At 40.5% G+C, this 24,336-nt stretch overlaps 1 protein-coding gene across 1 annotated transcript in view; it reads right to left on the bottom strand.

The window, feature by feature from the left end:
• The window catches only part of LOC147727266 (uncharacterized), a 734,797-nt gene that overhangs the window by 4,820 nt on the left and 705,641 nt on the right, over positions 1–24,336 (bottom strand). Inside the window, exon 15 of the mRNA XM_086961322.1 lies at positions 19,953–20,063. Within this exon, the coding sequence (XP_086817448.1) occupies positions 19,953–20,063 (111 nt within the window). The remainder of the gene's footprint in view (positions 1–19,952; positions 20,064–24,336) is intronic.

The following is a 24,336-nucleotide window of genomic DNA, read 5'->3' as shown; positions in this document are numbered from 1 at the left end:
GAATTTGTGGAGGATCCATGGTGCTAGTACAACAGATCCTAAGAAAATCTAACATTAAAAACATTCTGATTGGACACAGGGGCTTTTTCATGTCTAGAGAAGGATTTGATGTACAGGAAATATCTGGCTGGTTGGCTACAACATCAATATAAAACGTTGCGGCAGCCATTACAGAGCTAAGGGACTCGGTTTCAGAGTTGTGAAAAAATTTGAGATAGGGCACACATGGGTGCAAGGTAAAAACACCTCTGGCCCATGTGGGCAGAAGTCAAAGGCACCAGCCTTTGTTAAGAACGAAAAATAATTATTTAATCAAGGGCTCCATGGTTCTACAGTGGAATGTAGCCCTGGTTTGGTTCAGCAAAACTACTATGGTCCTGCTGGCACCACGGTAGGAAAGCTTGCTCCCAGAACTGCAAATCCCCAAAAAAAGAGAAGGGTAGGCTTTCAGATTTGTCTGTGTTCAGTGGGGGTTGGCCGCCCACTTGAATAGGTCCTGCACCCAACCCTCTGCTTGCAGTTAACCGTCTGCGGGGGCCAGCCTTCTGTGGGTGACCAACCCCACTGTGTATGCCCTTCAGCATTGGACTGTCTGGCCGGCAGCTCATCTAGGGGATTTAAAGGTACCAGTTCCTTGGACTATGTGTGATAACAGAATGGTCCCCTCTGCCAGACACGCATCATTCCAATAAACTGACAAGTTAGGGTACCCCTGAAATACAGAAGGACCCTTTTTGTCAGGTGAGAGCCTTATGCCTTATTGAAGTGCATGGAATGCATGCCAGAACAGGCAGGGACAAAAACATTTAGCCCAGAGGAAGGCACCAGACCCTTTGGGGCTCGTTGTGAGGGCCGAAACATTTTGGTGAAAAACAAGCGTGATTGGGAGAATATCACTCAATCAGAACCCTGTACTTATATTTAATAAACCCACGGTACCCTACCAATAAATGGAGTTCTCACATGGTAAAGCAGAAAGGTTGTTTTAAACTCTTTCTCTACTTAAACTGTATCCCTGCTTTATCCAGATAGATATTTTATATAAGAACTCCTACTCGTGGTTGAGAATGCTGTAAAGGTATTACCCTATCAGGGTGTGGCTAGGCGCTGATGATGAAGCATGCCACTATTTAGTGGGTGAGGCATCTACTCCAAAATCTTTGGATTTCGCAGTAAGGTCTCAAAGTGGTTACTTTGGTCTTTCTTTTTTTGTTCTTTCTAAAAAAAACTGATAACTCTTGTGTGAGTAGATATGGAGCTGGGAGAATGTAACCAGGTGGGTCATCTCTCGCTCTTCCTGTGGGAGCAAGTTCTGGGCACTTGGCCTGGCTTTCAGCCAGACCCTTAAAATAAAAAAACACTGCTCCCGCAAATTAAAAAATGACCCGCCCCCCAGGATAGGCCATGTCCTGGGGGAAGGAGCAGCCTTAATTTAAGGGGGAAAGGGGAGCAAGTCTTCATCCCGCAAGCCTCCACAAAGCCCAAGGAACCCTAGCCCTGGGGACGGTAACTTAATAGAAATGGGGCAGGGCCATACGCCCCCCCATGAGTCTGGCTCAATGATGGTGTTCCGGGATCCCCAACCTCTGGGACACCATCCGTTTCCCTGCCCATGAGCAAGGGCAGGGAACATGCAAAGTTCACCCACAGGTGGGAGCAGCTTTGTGCTAAATGGTCACTGACCATATCATGAATGATGTAATATGTGACATCATCAGCAGTGCATTACGATGGCGTGAGTTATAGTTCGCTGAACTAACTATAACGGCAGAATTTCTCTGGTAATTTGTACGAGTGAAATGTCCAACTAACTAGAACAACCCTGTAACCTCAGTTTTTTTCAGTGAATTTCTAGGGGTTTTAAATGCTAATTTATAACTGTAACATCCCTGAAACCTATGTTTTTTTTTGTGAATTTCAAAGGTTTTTAAATGCTGATTTCTAACTATAATGTCCCTGAAACCTATGTTTTTTCTGTGAATTTCAAAGGTTTTTTAAATGCAAATTTTTAACTATAACATCCTTGAAACCTGTGTTTTTTTGTGAATTTCAAAGGTTTTTTAAATGCTAATTTCTAACTACAATGTTCCTATTAAATCCCCTTGAATCCTGAGAGTCTGTCGGGCCAACTAGCCCACCAGGCACCTTTAGTAAGCACCACAGAACTGCATTGCAGAGAGGTGGTCCGTGGCCACGCCTCTTTGAACACCTCTCTGTCACTCAGCTCTGTGGTGCTTACTGGAGGTACCTGGTGGGCTAGTGGGCCCCCAGGGACCCTCAGGATTAAAGGGGACTTAATTCTCCATTTTACAATGTGCCAGGGGGTGCATTTGCACAGTGGTGCAGCGAGGGGGCTGGGCCTGAAACAACAAGAGTGCAAATGCACCCCCTGGCGAGTTGTAAGTTAGAGGATTAAGTTGCCTTCAATCCTGAGGGTCCCTGGGGGCCAACTAGTCCACCAGGGAGCTCCAGTAAGCCCAACAGAGCTGCATTGCAGAGTGGTGGTCCGAAGCCATGCCCCTTTTTAGACGTCTCTGCAACGCAGCTCTGTGGCTTTCCAATGATTATTTTTAAAAAAACAACTTTTTTGGGACCCCTTGAGCATGCCTAGGGGGTCAGGGTGTTTCTACCTTGCCCCCTTTTCTTGTTTTCTTAATGTTTTTTCTACTGTTTTCTTGTAGCTCGGTTCTACCGAGACGCAAGAAGACTGCCAACACTTCCTGGTTTGGAGTGTTGGCAGCCAATTAGACTGAAGCTTGTGGTCGGGAGGGTTCGCGAATCCACCGCTGCCCCAGATATCAAAACTTTTTCTTTTTCTAATTTCTCAAGAACTACTGAACAGATTTACACCATTTAACAAAAAGGGCTCTTTCTGAACCAAGACCTACCTTTTTGCCAAATTTGGTGTAAATCCGTTCAGCAGTTCGGCCTGTAGCTTTGTCTAAAGTTTCCTATGGAAAATAACATGGGAAAAACGCATTTTGGGACCCCCCTTTTTTCTCGGCCCCCGCTTAACGAATCACCCCGAACCTTTCAAGAGAGGAGCTGACCGGAGCTCCTGTGACATCTCATTTGACATCACTGATGACATAATCCAGTGACTGTGTGTTTCTGTAAAGTTTAAATATGTTTTACATATTGAAGAATGAGTGGATGTATAAGTGTCTGGATGAAGGATTTAGTAGGTGCGTGACTGACTGTATGAGTGAGTGATTAAATGTGTCTTACTAAATGCATGGGTTAGTGACTAAACTATCTAAATGTGTGCATCAGTATGTCTGTTGTTGTGTAAGCTGCTGCATGTGTTGATCAGTAGCTATATGAGTGTCTATATGGGTTATTGATTGGTTGCCCAAGTATTTGAATGGGAGACTGAGTGTGTGTGTGTGTGGCTGGGAGGTGTGTGACTCTGTGCATAGATGTGTGAGCAGTTGATTCACTAGGTGTATGAGTTCAAGAGTGCATGTGGAAACAGCTATATGGGCGGTTGACTGTGTGCATGGGTGTGTTGGTGAGTGAATGCAAGTAAGTACATATGTAAAACACAGTGCACGTGAGAGTTGGCATATATAAATGACTATACATGAGAGCCAGTGAATGTGCGAGTGGCTATATGGATCATTGTGTACTTGTATCAGTGATTGTATAAGAGAGTAAGTATGTGTTAGTACATATTTGAATAAGTAAGGTGTTGTGTGTATAACTGTATAGTTGAGGAAATGGAAGTGTGATTGATTCTTTGCATGACTGACTAGGTGTGTGAGTAACTCCATGGATGAGTGGCAGTGTGTGAGTGTCTGTATAGGTGTATGAGTGCATATGATAGTGTTGTACTGATGAGTGACTGTATCTATGAGTGATTCTATGGGTGAATGAGTGAATGTGTGTGTAGACCTAGGAATCAGTGAGTGCGTATGTAGTAACTGGTATTGGTGTGTCAATGGTTTCAAGAATGGTAGTCTGTATTTAACACTGGGTGTATCAAAGGTTATTTTAGAGTGTGAGGAGGTGCATCGTATTATCACATGAATGATATCATCAGTGATGTGATCAGTGATGTCAAATGAGATGTCATCAGTGATGTCATCAGTGATGTCATTTGAGATGTCATCAGTGATGTCATCAGTGATGTCACTGACCATGTCATGAATGATGTAATATGTGACATCATCAGCAGTGGATTGCGGGTGCGCGAAATATAGTTAGTACAACTAACTATATAGGAGCAATTTCAATGGTTTTTTAAATGCTAATTCCTAACTATATAAGGCCTGAAACATATGGTTTTTTAAGTGAATTTGCAAGGTTTTTAAAATGCTAATTCCTAACTATATAAGGCCTGAAACCTCTGGTTTTTTAAGTGAATTTGGAAGGTTTTTTAAATGCTAATTCCTAACTATATAAGTCCTGAAACCTATGGTTTTTTTAAGTGAATTTGCAAGTTTTTTTAAAAGCTAATTCCTAACTATATAAGGCTTGAAACCTATGGTTTTTTCAGTGAATTTGCAAGGTTTTTTAAATGCTAATTCCTAAATATATCAGGCGTGAAACCTATATTTTTTTTCAATAAATTTCAAAGGTTTTGTAAATGCTAATTCTGTTAGCGGATAACGTTTATATATGTTATTATCCTTCTGGGACCACCTGAGCAGCCATCTTGTTCCTCAGGAGAAGTGCGGCACAAGAGAGCACAAAACAAGAGTGGAAAACGCAAAAAGGGGGCAGGGTTGAGACCCCCTGACCCCCTAGCCCTTCTCAGGGGGTCCCAGAAGGACCACCAAGTGCAAAAATTATTTTATTTTTTTTAAATCGCGTTTTTTTTTTTTGCCCTTGGGTGTCCTTTTGGGACCCCCTGAGAAAGGCTAGAGGGTTGGGGGGTCTCTACCCTGCCCCCTTTTCGTGTTTTCCACTCTTGTTTTGGGCTCTCTTGTGCCTCAGTTCTCCTGAAAAACAAGATAGTGGCCAACACTTCCTGGTTTGGACAGTTTGGAATGTTGACAGTCGACTGCCAGCCAATCAGAAACTCGCTCGCTCACGTAAGGGTACGCGCACGTACGCGTACCTTACGCGTACGGTGCGCGTACGGTGAGCGCATATAGATATATAATTTGATCAAATTCAATTTTCTCAACAACTACTGGAGGGATTTTTACCAAATATAGAAAAGTCACTACTGCACACCTGTCCCTACCATTTTGCCAAGTTTGGTGTAATTCCGTTCAGCTGTTCGGGCTGTAGCCGTGTCTAAAGGTCCCATAGAAAATGCCATTTGAAAAATTTCAAATTCAATTTTCTAAAGAACTACTGGAGGGATTTTCACCAAACGTAGCAAAGGCACATCTGCATACCAGGCCCTACCATTTTGCCAAGTTCGGTGTAATTCCATTCAGCCGTTTGGGCTGTAGCCGTGTCTAAAGGTCCCTATGGATATTAACATGGGGAAAACACATTTTGGGACCCCCCTTTTGGTCCCCGCTTGACGAATCCCCCCGAAACTTTCAGGGAAGGAGCGGAGGAGAGCTGGCCAAAATTCTGTAAAAATTACACACAGATTCCTCAATTGGCGCCAAAGTTATTCCCAATAGAATGTTGAGCGCATGTAGATATATTATTTGCTCAAATTCATTTTCTCAACAACTACTGGAGGGATTTTCACCAAATATAGAAAAGGCAATATTGCATACCTGTCCCTATCATTTTGCCAAGTTTGGTGTAATTCCGTTCAGCCGCCCGGGCTGTAGCCGTGTCTAAAGATCCCTATGGAAATTAACATGGGGAAAACACGTTTTGGGACCCCCCTTTTTCTCCGCCCCCGCTTGACGAATTCCCCCGACACTTTCAGGGAAGGAGCGGAGCGCGGCGAGGCAAATTTAAGGACAATTACAGGCAGATCCCGCAATCGGCGCCAAAGTTATTCCCAATAGAATGTTCGCAATTTCCTATGATAACCAGGTCCTAACTATATATACCCACTGGCGACCGCCAGTAGGTAACATATATATATATATTATCAGTACATCTATATTAAAACGCATGTTTGGTTCAATTTGTCCATGCATACCTGCCGTTGTTACTACTTGCTGTTTTTAGAAATTTTGTGTAACCTCTTTAGTAACTTTTGTTACGATATGAAGATTTTAATAGACATTCTGTCTTTTTTCAAGGTAACAGATGCTTGAGGAAGAAAAGATGAATTGGCTATCCTTTGAACAGCTTGCCCACAGGGGCAGCACTCCAGCTAAATTCTTTCATTTTGATTTAGCCCACTGGGGCACTATTGAACTGAGCTAACTAATGTATATGTGTCCTATTAGGACCCCCATGTTCCTTAAACATATCTGATAGATTCTACGACATTGAGGTAAACAGTGCGTAGTCTGAGTGCCGATATTTGTTTACACAAGGGCTTCGTTTCAGACATTGAATGGTTTATTTCAAACAGCGATGATCATGTTTGATAAAGTTTTTTGCGTTTGATACTCAGGAATTAGCAGTATTATTCACGTATTGTAACTACTGGATACCAGCAAAAACTTGTACTGTATGATTTGGTTTTATAATTATGTTTCGCCCACTGGGGCATCCATAACCAATGTAGCAGGATTTCAGTCTGAATGTTGAGGCTGTTTTCAGCAGTTATTCATACCATTCAAAAAGCGAGCTTAACATAAGCAGCACTCTTTCGGGATGATATGAGGTAATATTCCCGTAGCGCGGTGGACTAATATACCACTGCTCAACTTTTTGATCAACAGGGGTTCAAATCCCAGGACGGCCGACTTTAATTTATTTACACGGTATTTATTTTAACCGTATTTATGTCGACCAGACTTGAGCACTATTCCTCTTTTTTGAATTAATACAAGTATTCATTTGAAAGATGGTCTTTAACTGTTATAAGTTAATGTGTGCTACTTGAATGCGTCACTCGAACGCTGCATTTATAAATCAGGGAGTTCTTAATATGCTAAAATACTGTTCGAGAAATGCTAGTCATTTACCTTCCGTTGACACAAAAAACCTTGAACAAACTTATAAATACTGCAAATACTCATATGATGTATAATATGAAGAAGTATTTTGTTTATGTTTACTATATCACGTGACATGTTGATTTACTTTATTAACAAAGATGAAATGCACAAAGTTTGCCCGTGACGAAGGAGTGTTCCACTCCGAAACACGTAGGACGTTTGTGTCTGCAATAAATCTGCACTGAAATAGAGGCCACGGCTCCTGTGTGATTCCTTTTGGTTTACTTGGAAAGGATTGCGCCGGATTACACGTGTGAGTAATTTGGGGGTGGCTACCCCAGCCGTGAGCCCGCCGAACCAGTGGCTTGGGATCAGCTACGAACTTTGTGCATATATATATATATATATATTATATATCCACTGAAAAAAACAAAGGTTGCTGGGGCGTTATGGTTAGGAAACAGAATTTTTCTAAAACTTAACAAATTTACTGAAAACGAAAGGCTACAGGGATATTTATAGTTAGGTTCAGATTTTACACCCACAGAACCATAGAAATTCAGCAGTTATACTTACTGTTATCTCAAATAACTATAACTTGTGCCCTAAGGTAACTATAATTCACGCCCAAGCCATGAACAGTTTTCTCATCAATAATTTCACTGAAAATGTTGCTGTGATATTATTAGTGATGTCAAAGTGGATGTCATGAGTGATGTAATATTTGTGGTAATTAGCAGTGCTTGGCAAGGGCAAGAGCTATAGTTATTTTGCGGCATGAGTTATAGTCACAGCATACCATACACCTGGATGCTGGACACTGTTGCCTTGCCAAAACTGGCTTGGAAGACTGAACCTTTGACTCCGTATACTCTATATCGACTTCACATAGGTCATTGAATGTTTGCTTTACGCCTCAAGACTATCGACATAAATTTGGTGTGCCCCGGATGTTTGGCCCATTTTGACGATATTGTTGATTAGATTGGTTGCATACGTCCACTTCATTGAACTTTGCTCTGAGGAAGCCTGTGATAGGGAAAACACGTTGACTGTGCTTGTTGCGTATACTGATGAAGAGCAAGATTAAAAAAACACAATATACAAAGGACCTAGTTGACTTGTTTTGTTTTTCAAACAACCTTCTTTTGTATACTCCATTTTATGTTGCCTCTCTATTATAATCAAATGTCTCTAATGTTGGACCATTTGGTAACTGGTCTTTAGAGGTGAGCAACAATTGTTCTGGACCAAGTGAATACTGTGGGTGGTAAAATAACAAGTCCCCTAGCTGTCAATACTTACCCTGGGCGGAGTTCGTGGAGTTGCATTACGCTGAACTCTGCAAAGTGCAAAAAAAAACCTCCACCGTACTCTTCGGAGCTCCGCAACCAGCGGAGTATGATAGAAAAATGCCATTTGTGATGATTGCAGAGTGCTGGATGCTCGTCTGCACTGTGCAATCCTTGAGAACGGCACCATGCACAGTGCAAGCAGTCCTTGCTTTCCTTTTCTGCCGCTCAAGTAGATTTTTAATCGAGCGGCAGCTTTCTCAATGCGAACGGGCTGTTTCTCAACGCGAGCAGTCGCGAGCATAGGCGACCACTTGCAATGAGAAACTTGACCCGCACTGGTTGAGAAATCTCACCGGGAGATTGATTTTCCAAGCTCGCACTCGCCAACTTGATATTGGCGATCGCAAATGAGGAAAAATCTTGCCAGGAGGTTTATTCTCCTCGCTAGCAGTCGCCAACTTCACTTTGACGAATGCAAGTGAGGTAGAATTCTCCGCTCCACATTTTTCAGAACTCTGCGATCTCCGCGTAACACAGAGTGTGGAAAACACTGCAAAATCCGCAAGCTGAGCTGAGTTCTCCACCCAGGGTTAGTCAGTACATGTCCAATTATATTACACAGTGGCGGGTGCCACTATGTAGTTATAGTTAGGAGGATAGGACATAGGATAGAACATAGGAAGATTTTGCTTTTGTTTTCTAATAACTTAGACGCCATTTGATAAATTTCCTGGAAACAAAAGAGTTCATCCACCTCGGTTACTTCCTGGACAGTTCCAGGGTGGAAAAATGTGGGATCACAAAATCCATTTTCCCCATGCAATTTTCCATAAGAATTTTAGACATTTGGGCATGGCCTGTGCAATTTTATTGACAAGCTACGACATCAATAGAAATATTACAGCCCCCATTTTGAGTACTCAGGGATTCGTGCCTCTTGTCAGAGTTAATAAAACAATAATGTACAAGGGGCAGAGTGGGGTACAATGACTGCTCTGGCTCTGGCTTGTGAGGGGAGGGGGTCTAAATTAAAAAAACAAAGGGGCATATTATCAAGGGGGTTTATCTCCGCTTTTTTGGTTTTAAAAGCCAAGAAAGCGGAGATAAAATTATCTCCCTATTACCTAGCTGCCGCTAACACCAGTTAGCGACAGCTAGTAGGAGATAGTGACCATCTTGGGCCCCACTTTGCATGTCAGTGATATTTATCACTAATGAGATGCAAAGTGGGCGTGCCAAGATGTTAGCGACTGAAAACAGTCGCTAACATCGCTATCTCCTATTACCAACTTTTGGAGATATTCGCGCTAAGCGGGAATATCTCCAAAAGCTAACACCTGCCCTGAGCAGTTCTTAGCCATGTTATCCAATGGGAGGTGGATAACATGGCTAAGAGCATTAGCTCGCTAATGCATGAATATCGCTGACTTTTCTGCGATATTCATGCTTTGCGGCGATTTTTACCACATTTGCGTTAAACCTTGGTAATACCAAGGTTTATTTGCAGTAAAAATCGCTGCAGCGCTGCGGTAAATGTTTGTCTCTAACCAAGCAATAGCGATAATTATCGCTATTGCTTGGTAATATGCCCCAAAGTACACTTCCACTCCTGCGGTACACCCGAAGGACCCTGTGCGACCGTGTGTGTTCTTGAAGAAGTACTGGGGGGAGCATATAAAAAAAACTTGAGTTGGGATTTTGTTGGCCTGACAGACTCCAGTGGGGGTGAGTTCAGGGTCTGGCTGCAGGTGAAGGGCATGTATGGGGGAGGGGTAGGGCACCCGCACCCAGCTAAAGTATACATATATGGTAATACTATATTAATTTTAAAAAAAATCAAACCTGGAAATTCATTGAAATAAGAGAAAAGTTAAAGTGAAGTTGTATGTAGGTAAAGTAAGGTAATAACAGTTAAATATAGTGACAGTAAATAAATATACGCCTATATAAATTTAACCAGTTTTAACTCCACATTTGGTACCTGGATTTTATATATTGTCACGGTCATGCCTGTGGTTTTATAATAAAGATAGTAAATCATTACCTACTTATATATACATATCTTCAGAATATTGTGGTAACCAATATTTTTATATTTTGGCTAAGATATTTTTATAGCTAAAGAAACAGATTTGTAATTTACATTTGTGCTCCATCCCTATGCTGGCTCCTTGTCCTTTTAAGTGTGCTTGCATCATTCCATACATGCGTTCATTGTTGAAATTTTTTGTTCTGTGAGATTTGAGACACCATCCATATCTCTGGCAGAAAACAGTTGCCCTGGGCCCTACACTTTCATTGTGCAGAGCATGGTAATCATTCATCTACTGATACTATAGGGCTCTGAGGGACTGCCACCGTCCCGCCTCCCTTGAGCAGGGTCGGACTGGCCAATAGGTCAATCAGGCTGAGTTCAAAGGGCTGGTCTGACAGGCCAGTGCCTGGGCTGTTTTTTTTTTACTGTGTGTGGGCCTGTTTTATAATCTGTTGTGCCGGTTTTTACTGTTGATTTCCCTGATATTATCTCAAAAATTGCCTGCAACAAGCTCAAATCAATGCAGTCTTTCATACTTGCAAAATGCATACACAGCATGTCTTTACAAGTTTAAAATTGACCCAGCTTGGAAACACAGGCCACTTTTTAGCTTTTTAATTGACTAACAGGGGCCATTTTTTTATTTTAGAACCAGTTTTCTGTTCAAGTCAGTCTCTGCCCGTGAGTGTTTTTGGCAGGTGGTGCAGTCTGAGAGCCAGAGTACTAAGAGATTGGCTTGGTGGAAAAAGGGTCAGGACAAGGGATTTTTGGACATAACTTCCTCATTTGCATCTTCCCTGCACACCCTACAGATTTACAAGTTTGGCATTGGAAGTCTGTCCCCTCCTGCTACTCTACTTTCAAAAGTTAATTGGGTGTAATACAGGGAACAAGTTAACCAGGGATGTGTGATGGGAAAGGTGGCTTCGGTAAACTATTTTGGGCATGGGTTGAGCTGTTCTGTGAATTGACACTGGTAGGACAGGTCTAGCACAGGTAAGTAAGAGAGTTGCTGATCAAGGTTGACTTTTTAATTATGAGTTCAAGGGTAAGAGGAAGATTGGCTTGGGCACTGCTCTGAAAAAATACAGAATATTAATAGGGAGCAGGGTGTGCAGGCACGGGGTAAAAACGTTCAAAGGGGAAACATGTTAGGAAAATTAGTTGGACTGCATTTCAAGGGGACCAAGAACAATATAAAATTTTAGAGGATTTTGAGGATTTAAGGGACAATTGGCAGTGGCGGCCAGTAAGTATAGGAGGGAGGGGGCAGACAGGACACATGCACACATACACATTTATAGCGATACATTCACATGCGCGCACACACAAACGCATCCATTCACAACACTCATTACCAACATTCATACATACATGCATGCAACAAACATTAATTAAACAAAAACACACACACACTTGCCTGCAGCTCTGAGGAGGTCCCAAGAGGCTTGGTACTGCTGCCTTCCCTCAATGGCTGACCTAAGGTCAACCAATGAGAAAAGGCAGTATTCCCATTTGTCAACACAGAGTGGGATGGGGTCAGTGAGACTGCTGACCTAACCACACTCTGTGATGAAGTGTCACTGATTGGCACTCAACCCTGGGCACTTCAGGGCTTAAAACTGAAGTTCCCAGGTTGGAGGCAATGAGAGACGCTAACCCTCGTCACCGAGTGGGAGGGCCTCAAGGTACTTTGCTGAGCTGAGGAGGTCACACCCACAGGAGCTGTGATTTCCTCAGCCCAGCAAAGTTCAGCTCAGGCAGCCAGGAGCACACACATTTAGCGCATGTCTGGCTCCTGGCTGCCTGAGCTGAAAAGGAATAGTGTCTATCAAGCTGACGTGTTCAGCCTGACAGACACTGTTCGTGAGGGACAAAAGGTGGGTGGGGACGTGCCCCCTCAACCCCAATGGACCAGCAGCAGCTGACATTTGATCAAGGTGGTTTACATGCAAGAGGTGTTTAGGGTTGGATGGGTAATTCTCTTCTAATAATGAGCACTTTGGTTTAGTTTGTACATCGTTGCCAGAGTATTAATATGCCTTAGCCCAGGCCTGACTCTTCAGAGTGTCCTTTTCCATACTACCGCAATATTTGTCATTATTATGCTATGCTGCTCAATGTTCTATGTCTATTAAAATGGGATGGTCATGACACTGTGACCAGAGTGATCTATAGTTTGAAGCTAGCCTTCATGTGTATTTGTTACAACTGCAATCTAATGCATTGCTATGTCACGTTATGAGTTAACAGTGGCCATGTGCTTGCTGAATTTCTGGTTTCATTAACATTCTTCCTGTAAATTGCCCTCACTCTGCATTATGTGCACTTTTATGGATGTCCAATGCTTGGTGCTTTGCTGTTAGCAAATCTGCTTCTAGTTTATCAACATCTATTAGGGGGAGAATGGGTTATGGTCATAAAAAGGCAAGCTATTTTTGTTTGCCCTCTGTTAATCTGGGCACCGCTTTCACTACCCCTGCTCATAGGGGATATAAACAAAGAGGCAGCAAGAGGAAGGAAACATAGCTCTTACAGTCTTGTGTATTTTTTGCATTCTTACTCTTCCTGTATTTCTGCATCAGTAAATAAAAGTTAATTCAAAGCAGGGTTAGAACAATGGGGCAGCCCAGTGATTTCATCCAGGATCAAAGGGTACATAATCTCACTTGTTCTGCCCCTGGCATTTTGGTTACCCAATGTCCATGTCTGAATTGCAGCTATTTTTAGGAGGGACTGTAGGTAGCTTTAGAAGACCTTATGGCAACAAATATTTATGAAACTTGAGTGGGCTTTGTGTCAGTCTTTGTCAGGTGCTGGACTTTTCCTGGTTTTCCATTACTTTTAGGGGATGTCCATCAAGGCCACTGCTTTTCACTAACGGGTGCATTGTACTTTGTGTATTATCATTTGTTTTTGGTAATATGGCATCAAGCTCTCATAAAGGAACACTGTTATTCATTAATCACCTTTGCACATTCATTTGGTTTACTTTCTGTCACTTTAACAGCGATGTTTTTTGCGGCAACATAGGGTTTCCTAAAGAGGTAACAAAAACACTGCCTTTTTGTGTGTGTTTGACTACTTTTGCCATTTAAAGTAAAGATATCGGTGCGCATTGCCCTTCTTACAAATACAACATGGTTTTTTATGTAATAGGTCTCTCTTGCATTTTCAGATAAAAACCAGCCCTATTGGCCTTGACAAAGCTTGTGTGCTGCTCACTTGGCTGTTTATATGTTCTCAGAGGCATTCCAGCGTCTAGTCTCTGCCTTACAATGTTACTTTAAAGAAGCTATTGTGTGTGTTTATAAGCGAACTGCAGTGCTAGTTTTGTATTGTGCTTTAGCTGTATCCAAATCTTATCAAATCAACTTGTTATCCTGTTTTCTTCACAAAAGGGTGATGTATAAATTCTTTCCATGCAAATTATAAACAAGTGATTTGCTCCACAGTGCTCGTTATGTGCTTTAGTTATGCATACCCTGCTTTAAAAAAGTGCACAATAAGCAATTTAAAAAATGTCTTTCTATTGGATAAGGAAGTTTTAGCATGTTACATTATGACCATTGCAAACACCATCCCCGCAGTGGGTTCTGTCCCAGAATCCTGGAAAAGCAATTTCAGACCAATAAGACTCATTGATTGCATTCAGAAAATGTTCTGTTGATTCTTTCTTGAGAGGATCAATACCTGAATCTGTGATATGTCCTTTCTCAGTCCTTATCAGGCAGGATTTCGAACCAAAATCTCCACAATAGACCAGGCTTTTAAATTTTTTTTTGCTGCATTGGCGTACCGCTGTAATCAACAAGGGCAACCTATACATAGCCCTTTGATCTTGTGCCCCGTTCAGGTCTTTGGCAAACACTTGGAGATATGAAAATGCCATCGCATCTACTGGCACTGGTAGCCAGTGTCCATGAGGATAATTTTGCACATGTAAGACGGGGAAGGCAGAATGACAAGATAACAGTTCTAGAGGTATAAAACAGGGCTGCGTTCAGGCCCCTACTCGTTATATAGAAACTATATAGTGTCCCTTTTAATTCACGTCAACGCAGATGTACCCTTTTGGCCCAAGTCAAAATATCAATACTATTATTCGCAGACAATAATCTTTTGGTCTCCAAGACCCCAAGCGGCCTACAGAAACTATTAACGCGTTTCGAGGAGTTCTATGTCGATAGGGGTCTGGAGATCAACATGACCAAAACTAAGCTAATGACAATTAACCCCCCAAAATTTTTCAAAGAGTTCTAGAACTTGGGGAAGCACTTTTAGAAATCATTCACAGCTTTACTTATTTGGGTACCGCCTTCAGCGACAATATTCAGCGACCATTTGACAAAAGCTGCCTTAAAATGTAAACAACTTATGGGGGCTGCCCACAAAGAGTATAAAGACTCTTACACCAAAATCTATGAGGCCTGCTCTTCTTTTATATGAGACTATGGTGTTGGGGTCAGCCCTTTATGGGGCTGAGTTATGGGGGCATGCAAACATTGACGCATTATCCACTACTGAAAACTAATTCTATCGCAAGTTGGCCTTTTTCCCTGCTACTACTCCTCTGGTACCACTCCTTTCGGACTTGGGTGTAAGAAGTCTATATGACAAAACCATACTCCATCCCCTGTTATACTGGAGGCGGTTATCGTCTATCCCAGAACTTGTACATTATACCTCTGCCCTTCAGGAGTTATTGGAATTTTTTATGGCCTTTGGACACCTGCATCCATCATTTCTTTTCCATCAAAACTTGCCCTGAAAAAACTTTATTGATAGCAATTGAGGCTAACGTTTTAAGAAGACCTGTCCTAGATTATCCCACACATTTCTTGATTTTAAGGGTCAGATTGGCTATGAGTCATATTGGGACCAGTGACTGCTCCCGGCGATAGAAAGTTGTATTTTCAATTCAGAGCAGGCAGTCTTCCACTGAGAGTTTTCACAAAGCACTGGTCTGAAGGGCCTAGCGATTTATGCCCTCTATGCCACATCCTGTCTGAGAGTATGCTGCATGTTTTTTTGGTCTGTCCGGCTTGCGCATGTCCCCGCAAGTACTGGTTAGCTCGCACTTGAAGGTGTTTATGCCAGCGTAGCCAGCTATACTGTGATTCCTCATTCTGAAGGCAGATTGTAACTTAGCCCTTGCTATACATGTTGCTAAGTTTCTTGGGGCAATGTGAACGCTGCACAGAAATCTTTTATCTCCCTCTTAACTCAGATGACACTCCCTTTTCACTGTGTTCAGAACCTAGTAGGGTTTATCCATTTTTATACCAATGTTTTTAAAATATATATATTTATTGGAGATATTTTATGACAAACTGTATTGTATTTTAATTTTGTTTATTGTATCCTACTTTTGTGTATTGTATATGTACTTTTATGGCCCCGGTGGTCGAAATAAAGTATTTTTGATTGAAATATGTTTACACACACAAAAGCAAAAAAACTGTGAGTGGTATTCACAAAGGTAGACATACACAAGTAAATCTACATCAGTAAATGTAGTCTCACACTTTATAGTAAATGAACTACTCATGGCTATTCTTCATTACGAGTGCAAATGTATTACTAAGTGTAGGCTTAGGTGTCTCCACCCCCTGAAACCAGAGGTTGAGCCTAATTTATCCAGTACAAATTTACTACTTGTAACTTTTTACATCAGTGTGGAGATCTCCACCACTAGAGTGGATATTTCCCTATGGTAAAGTATAGCGTACAAGTTTAAAGGTAATTAAAGTTTTAAAAACAGAGAAAATATTGTAATATAAATAGTAATTTAAATTAGTTCAACATATTTAATTTAAATATAAAAAATGCTACAGCACTATTAACTAAATTATCAGTTACATATTTAATTATTTTAAATATGATAGATACAATTACAATAATTTTTTTCAAGAAATTTTTAAAAACCAGCCTAAAGTAAAATGTGTTTAAGTATGAAAATTATTCAAAGTTATGCATAGAATTATTGTAACTAATTTTTAACAGAATTAAAGCTCCATTTATTTTTATTAAAAAGTTTATTAAAATAATGTAAAATAAACTAATAATTATTTTTAATTAATACACACTTTTTAAATTGTAAACACTTATATATATTTTTAAAGCCTTGGCAGTACGGCATCATCTTGTGTTAGCGCTATGAAATAAACACATTTTCAGGATGTGCCTTGAGTGAGAGCCACAATTTGATACTTAGGTACAGTAGATTTTGGATTTGAGTGGCTAGCGCGCTCCTCCAGCCTGGTGGGAAACATCTGCAGATTTCAGAGGACTGAATGGGAGCAGTGTTTGGTGAATATTTTTAAGAAGTCTAAATCGATTAATTTATTTTAACATTATTTCCTATTAGTTGTTTTTTCTAAATTTCTGCTTCCTTGACCATGTACAGTGCTGGATTTGATACAGATCTGAGCTGGAGTAAATTTACAAATGCTTTGGATCCTTTTTGGCTGTACTAACTATAGGAGCGCAGTGTGAATATGAATGGGCTTACTCTATTTTGGGAGTGGGTGCTTATACACCTCTAAATCCCTCCCTGGAACTCCCTCAAAACCTCCTTACTCTGCCGAAAACCCCAGCTATTTTGCAGTACGTATATCCCATTTTCAAGCCACGCTCCCAAACCTCCCTCATTTACTACTAAAATATAGGCATAGGTGTGCAGGCATTTATTTATTTATAAGGGTTATATAGCATTAACTAGACCCAAAGGTATCAGAGAGCTTTACATAAAGTGAGAAATAGCATAACGTAGCTTTACATAGGATGCATAAAATGAGAAATAGAATAACGCAGCTCTGCATATGATACTAGATACTTAGATTCAAAAGCAAGCATAAATAGAGATAAAGAGAATCAGTAGACAAAAAAGGTGTGTTTACAGTATAAGGACTAATTAGAATAGCATAAATTAAAGGAGTGAATGACATATTAGGCAGCTGACACAATCAAATAACCAACCATCACAAATGGGCGTGTCATGGAGAGAGTGAAATATTGGATCCTCATTCAATTGGCTTGTGTGCTAAAGTATTTGTTGAGGAGAAGGAGTTTCTGGTCCCTTTTGAAGCAGGAGAAGTAGGGATTCCATCAGAGATATCTAGGGAGTGTGTTCCATATCCTGGGTGTATTTCTAGAAAAAGAGCAAGTCTGGGTAGACTTCCTTTTCAGTTTGGGAGGCATGAGAAGAAGTGCGTTGGAGATTCTCTAGGTTCTAGTTTTTATTCTTTCGTAAGTTTATTGTCTAGATAGTTGGGGGTATGTGTGTGAAGGGCTTTGTGGGTGATGCGGGCAGTCTTGTAAATACATTGTCCTTTGAAAGGGAAGCCAGATGAAGATTTTGAGGGCTGGTGTGATGTGTTCAAACCGTTTAACACATGTTATGAGCATTTCCAACTAACCCTAGGGTGGTGAGGTGAATTTACGGGTTCCCTGCAAAACATGGAGTTCCCTTATTCCAGTTTCGAGAGGACTAGAGATTGTACTACTGTCTTGAAATAATTGGGAGAATTAATGGTTTAATTTTCTTGAGGTGTTTTAGTGTGTAAAGCGCTCCTTTGGCTGTGTTTTTGATGTGATCCTTCATTGACAAGTTCTTGTCCAGTGTGATGCCTAACGACTTAACAGAGTTGGACAGGGTGAGGGAGAAATTTAGGGCATCCAGGTTCTTGAGCCAGTCTTGGATTGGCATATGGTTACTTTTAGGGGAGAACAGTATTAATTCAGTTTTGTTTGGATTCAACTTTAAGTGGTTTGAATTAAATCCTCATCATCATCATCATCATTTCATCTTTATTTCAACAAGGTTGTCGTAAAAGAATTACATTAAAAAAGACAATTAAAAATTAATACATTGCGTCAAAACAGAGTAAAAACTACAATCATGACATATCCTAGGAGCTACTTCATCACAACTAAGTGCATGACAATCAGCATAAATAAATACATGATCAGCTAAAGTGCCTGCCCAGCTAGAGTTAGAGTCCAGCTCCCTAGCGACTGTACATGTATATCTGCTAGAACCTATTTCCAGCGATATTCACAAATTTCCTTCTAATGTTCCACATGGCTGCTAAAAATGTTGTTACAGCAAAAACAATTAGAGGAGAAAGATCAGTTTTAAGTATTCTATGAGCTTGGATACAGTGCCTAATCTAAAAATGTTTACAAATGGGAATGATCCACTTCTTTCTAGCTTTCTGATATCCAGGGCAGAAGAACACCACATGTATTTCATTTTCCAGCTCCAAGGTACAAGCAGGACAGTTTTTAGCAGTAGGTAAGCTCCACTTGATCGTAAGGGCTCCGATTGGCAAAGAGCCGTGTCTCCATTGGAGATACAGCTTCCTAAAAACAGCTGGACTAACATCGTCGAATACTGACTCAAATTTGTAAAAATCTTTAATCATAAAAAACGTGCTAGATAGAGTACCAGTTTTGACATTCAATCACATTTGTATCTTGTTTAGTGTGGCATTGAGGTGTAGGATGTCACTAAGTGATTTGATCTTGTAGTAGAGTTGCATGTCATCAGCATATAGGTGATATTTGACCCTTGCTTGCTTCAGGATGATTGTAATGGGTTCTATGAAGAAATTGGACAGGGAAGGGGAGAGATTGAGCCTTGGGGTACACCAAGAGTTACTTGTGTGGGTATGGAGAGACAGGAGTTGATTTTAATTTGTTGCGATCTGTGTTGAAGGTAAGATGTGACCATTTTAGTACTGTGCCATTAATATCAGAGAGGATCTTAAGTGTCTCAAGTAATGCTGAGTGATTTACTGTGTCGAAAGCCATCGATAGGTCAAGAGGGATGAGTAAACATGCTTCGCCTTCATCTAAGGCCCTGTCTATGTCATCTGAGATATTGAGCATTGGGGTTTCTGTGCTACAGCCTTGCCTGAATCCTTATTGGAAGGTGTCATGGAGGCTGAAATCACCTATATGTTGGTTAAGTTGTTGAAGAATGCACTCCTCCATTGTTTTGGCTAGGAACAGGAGGATGGAGATTGGTATGAGGTTGTTGAGTTCATTAGGGTCTGCCCCTGGATTTTTGAGTATGGGTGTGATTTGTCCTAGTTGGAGGGAGTCATGTACACAGCCTGAGGCGAGAGATCTCTGCAACAGGGGCAAAGATTGCTGCACAGAAAAGAATAGTGAGTCAGAGGCGGTGACCTTCACATGGACGTATGTGAACAAGATTTTGTAGTACTAATGTAGTACTACTAAACTTGTTACAAATTGAAGTTTGTGAATATGCCCCATTGTGTTTGCAGAGGGGATGTCTATTCTCTGGCATACCTCTATGCTATGTAGAATTCCATAAGGAAGAAACAAGACCCTGTATCATATGCCACATGATATTTTCAGATTTATACCTGGAAACTTTCACTTGGAGCTGCGTTCCAGATATACAACGTTAAATGTTTGCCAAAAGAAAAACTCAGAGGAATGCACTCAGACACAGAAGTGAAGCTCCATTCTAACTTTAATTGTTTTTTCTTGAATTAGACTGAGTCTGACAGCTCAGCTTTAGCGATCAGCAGTATCAAAGTTTAACATCATAAACTTCAGAACACTTTTATCGAGATGTTGAATTTCTTTAGAGTAAGGCTAATATTTTCTTACCTTTTGCAATTTTTGTACAGCTTTTCAACAGCATCCACAGTGACATCTTTGCAAAAACTTAGCTTTAGGCACTCTAGTGTTTTGTTACAATAGCTAGCCAGCAAGCAAACACTGTTGAAGATAAACAGCAAAAATTTAATTGCATTTGTTAACAATTGTGCACTTAACAAACATAAATATATGATTATACAGTAAAACTCACAATGACTAGGTCTTCAATGCTCTGCAAATCATATTCCATATAGAAATATAATATACCTAAAATTGACAACTTAAACTGCAATTTGTGAAGCTTTCCCCTTCTCCTTTTTTAGACACACATGTACTAAGGATTTGTGCTGGTGCTCGTGTGATACAAAGCATTGCAAAGTGTTCTGAAGTGTAGCTAAGCATTACAAACAACTATGAAGGATCAAATTTCACATACAAAAGCTATTTTGTACTGAAATCTGATCCTCTTGCTTTGCCTACAGAGCTTTCCGCCATCGCCCTTTTAATGTATGGAAGGGGTTGTGTCTTTTGTAGCCCAGCACAAAAACCTTTGGATTTGGTGCAAACAAAATTGACTAAAACAGTGAGACCTTGCTTTGCATGCCAAAGAAAGGCAGGTGAAAGCAAGGGATCAAGGGGCATATTGTTTCACCTACTTACATGTAACATGTGTGCTTTACCCTTAAGCACATATCTTACATGTTTGACCCCAGTGTTACAGTCTACATAAAGGAGTTTGCACTGGTGGGTGTATCGTGGAAAGCATTAGACAAAATGGGGTAGGGAGCAAGATGAAAATAAAGGCTGAAGGGGGTGCAAGGCTCCCCATAATTGGCCAGTACTTCTTGAAAAGAAATTATCACATTTCAAGTATGCCTCTGAAAGTCCAGAAGAACTGAACATGAAAGGTTGAGCAATGGCGTTCATAGAATTGTATGGCAGTGCCTCCTTCATCCATTATGACTGGGAACCATGAAAAACTACAATTCAGGAATTAACTGATGTGATTCCATTATCAATTCCTTCAAAGTGGGCAACTCACTCTGTAATGCCGGTGGCGGTGGACCATCAGCCACAACAGGGATTTTACTGGGTCACTCACTACTCCTGGATTTAGGTTTTAGGTGCCAGGCTGGCGTCATCCTTGTATAATGGACCCAAGGGTAGTGGTGAAGTTTGTGCGCTGAAGGTCAATACCATAGTAGTTTGAGATACTTTTGATACAGCTCATATGAATTCAGTTGTCTGGCAATGATATTCAAACTGCGGAGAACGCTTTTGACAATCTGGTCACACAGCCCAACTGGTTTTCAAGCACTGCTGAAACTGAAGCCTACATAGGCTTCAATTCTGAGTCAGGCAGAGTGAAATTACTGCATGGAATTTCGCTCTGCCTGATTCAGAGAGGGTACGTTTTTCCACACCCAGTGTTTCAAGGTGTTTTGAGGACCCTTTTAATTATTCCAGCTAAAACAATTACATGAGGCTTTGGCTGCAGCAGCTGAACAGACCTTCTCTTTTCCGCACCCCACTCCTGACAACTTACCCCATAGGACCCTACATACATGTACCACCTACAAAAAGAAGGTAGTACATATACTTGTTAAAACATCATGGAACAGGGAATTCCTATGGTTTTATGACCACACAGCCATTTTCTAAATTGTAATTGCATGGTACTGGGGTACTGGTGAAGATTTTCCAACCACTAAAATGAAAGTTGCAATCTGACATACAGTGTTTTTTTTTCTCCTAGCATACTTTACAAATGAGCATAAAATCCTAAACCATACTTGGAAGATGGCAGCATCAAAACCATGGCAATAACTCAGACTCTAAAAAAGTTGATCTATGAGCCTTACCACCTCCATTATAAGAATCTGAAGTTCAATTTACATGTATTTCTATCTCAAGAAATTACTTTAGTGCCTTCAAAAAGATTTTCCGGAGATCAAAAGAAATGTGCATTATTTCTAAATCAGTGTTAATTTAATTTTCTATTTTAACCTATAACCTTTCCTCAATGAAACAATTCAAAGTGGCAAGTGGTGTATTACATTAGTGGAAAGAAAAGATTAATTGTTGTTTAGCTTTTCAGCGTTCTGCAAATAAATGGGGACATTATTTGATAGGAAGTCACATGCTCTTCTAGGTAATAAGTTATTGAATTTCAACCACTCAAGACCTATTACGTTATACTATCAAATGTATTCATTTAGTGGTTGTGACAGGTTGACCTGAATAAAAAACATATTTTTTGTATCAGGGGTTACAAACTAAGTTGAAGTATATATTAGCAGATTAGTCAATTCTTTCACTAAGTTTGCTGTACTTAAAGAGCTAGTTGCACAGTTAGGTCATCACTTGGGTGAACCAGAAAAGGAAAGCTGAGATTAAGCCGTTTATCAATAAGCCCTAAATCAGGACAAAATAAAACGTCAGATGACCATGAACCTGTGCAATGAGGATGTGTAAAAGTCCCTATTTCCCAAAAAAAGGAGAAAGCAGACTCACACGGAAGTTATGTTTGCACTGTGGCAGGGCATTTTATGAAGGAATATTGAAGTAAACCTACAAATATTAAGTATCAATATAAGCTACAACCTGTAAAAAACTGGACTTCTTGTTAATGAAAGGAGCTTCCTTGGCAAGTGAAAAAAAGAAATCAGTTTCAACCTGGGTTGTGAATACAATGCAATGATTGGTGGCTCATGTAGACATGCCAATGAAAAGGACTTTGTAAGGTGTGCAGAAAAAGAGTGTTTCAGGTCATTAGATTATGAATCCTCAGGGAAGCATATATATATATATATATATATATATATATATATATATAGCATGTGATCAAGGGCCCACGAGCCCGAAACGCGTCATTGCTGTTGTTGTTAACCTGCGCCAGTAAAATACATCTGTGGCCAGATCCTGTGGTCCGTCTCCTTTGTAGCTTCCCCGGTCAGTGTGATATTGGAGGTGGCGTTGGGAGTGTTCTTTTGCATATATATATATATATATATATATATATATATATATATATATATATATATTACCTACTGGCAGTCGCCAGTAGGTATATATAGTTAGGATTTTTTTGAATAGGGATTTCTGAAAATTCTATGTTGAATAACTTTGGCGTTGATGGACGGAATTGGCTGAAATTTTCAGGAAAATGGCACATTTTGTTTCTGAGCGTCCCCTGAAAGTTTAGGGGGGGGTTTCGTCAAGCGGGGGCCGAGAAAAAAGGGGGGTCCCAAAACGTGTTTTTAACATTGAGTTTTCCATAGGGCGGTTGGACTCACTTTTAGCTCGAACGGCTGAATGGATTTCCACAAAACCTGGCAAAATTGTAGGGACTGGTAGCCCGATGTGCCTTTGCTATGTCTCAAGATATATGCTCCAGTGGTTTTTACGAAAATTTACTTTGAAAAATATATATTGGGCTACATTGGGCTATATATATGTTAGAGCCCAAATGTAGCCCAATGTAGCCCAATGTAGCCCAAAGATGGCCACCAAAGACAAAAAAAACAAATGTAGGCCAAATATCAGCCAGATGTAGCCCAACTATAGCCCAGTGACAGAATGTCCCAGAGTGTTCTACAGAACAACTAGAGCGCTAACAGTCTTACTTATGACAAAAGTATGGCACACCTGAAGTCATTTTGATTTTAATAAAGTGTTAACACTTAAAACATTTAATTTGCAAAGGAACACAATGAGGGGGTTCATTTTGCCATAGAAATTATGATTAGTGCTGAAGAAAGAAAAATTAGGGCACATTTTGAGTGACTTCTCAAATCCTCTTATATTTCATTAAAAAATTCTGATATGCAGTCTCCCAAGATGGCCACCAGAGACAAAAGAGCCCAAATGTAGCCCAAATATCAGCCAGATGTAGCCCAACTATAGCCCAATGACAGAATGTCCCAGTGTGTTCTAAAGAACAACTAGAACGCTAACAGTCTTACTTATGACAAAAGTATGGCACACCTGAAGTCATCTTGATTGGAATAAAGTGGTGACACTTAATACATTTAATTTGAAAAGGAACAAAATGAGGGGTTTCATTTTGCCATAGAAATGTTATATATATATATATATAAAACCCACCTTTTCCCTAAACAATAATTCCTTCGCCATCTCACGGACCAAGTTCCTCTCGATGGGTTTGCATTTCGCAGTTAGCGCGGGGACACACAGTTTTGTGCAGCCAGGCACTCAATAAATGTTTTATTATTATTATTAATATTATTATATTACCTACTGGCGGTCGCCAGTAGGTATATATAGTTAGGATTTTTTTGAATAGGGATTTCTGAAAATTCTATGTTGAATAACTTTGGCGTTGATGGACGGAATTGGCTGAAATATTCAGGAAAATGGCACATGTTGTTTC

This window comes from Lissotriton vulgaris, chromosome 3_1, assembly GCF_964263255.1.
Source record: "Lissotriton vulgaris chromosome 3_1, aLisVul1.2, whole genome shotgun sequence".
Taxonomy (NCBI): Eukaryota; Metazoa; Chordata; class Amphibia; order Caudata; family Salamandridae; genus Lissotriton; species Lissotriton vulgaris.
The sequence above is the reverse complement of the archived record's forward strand: the minus strand, read 5'-3'. Positions and strand labels throughout refer to the sequence as shown.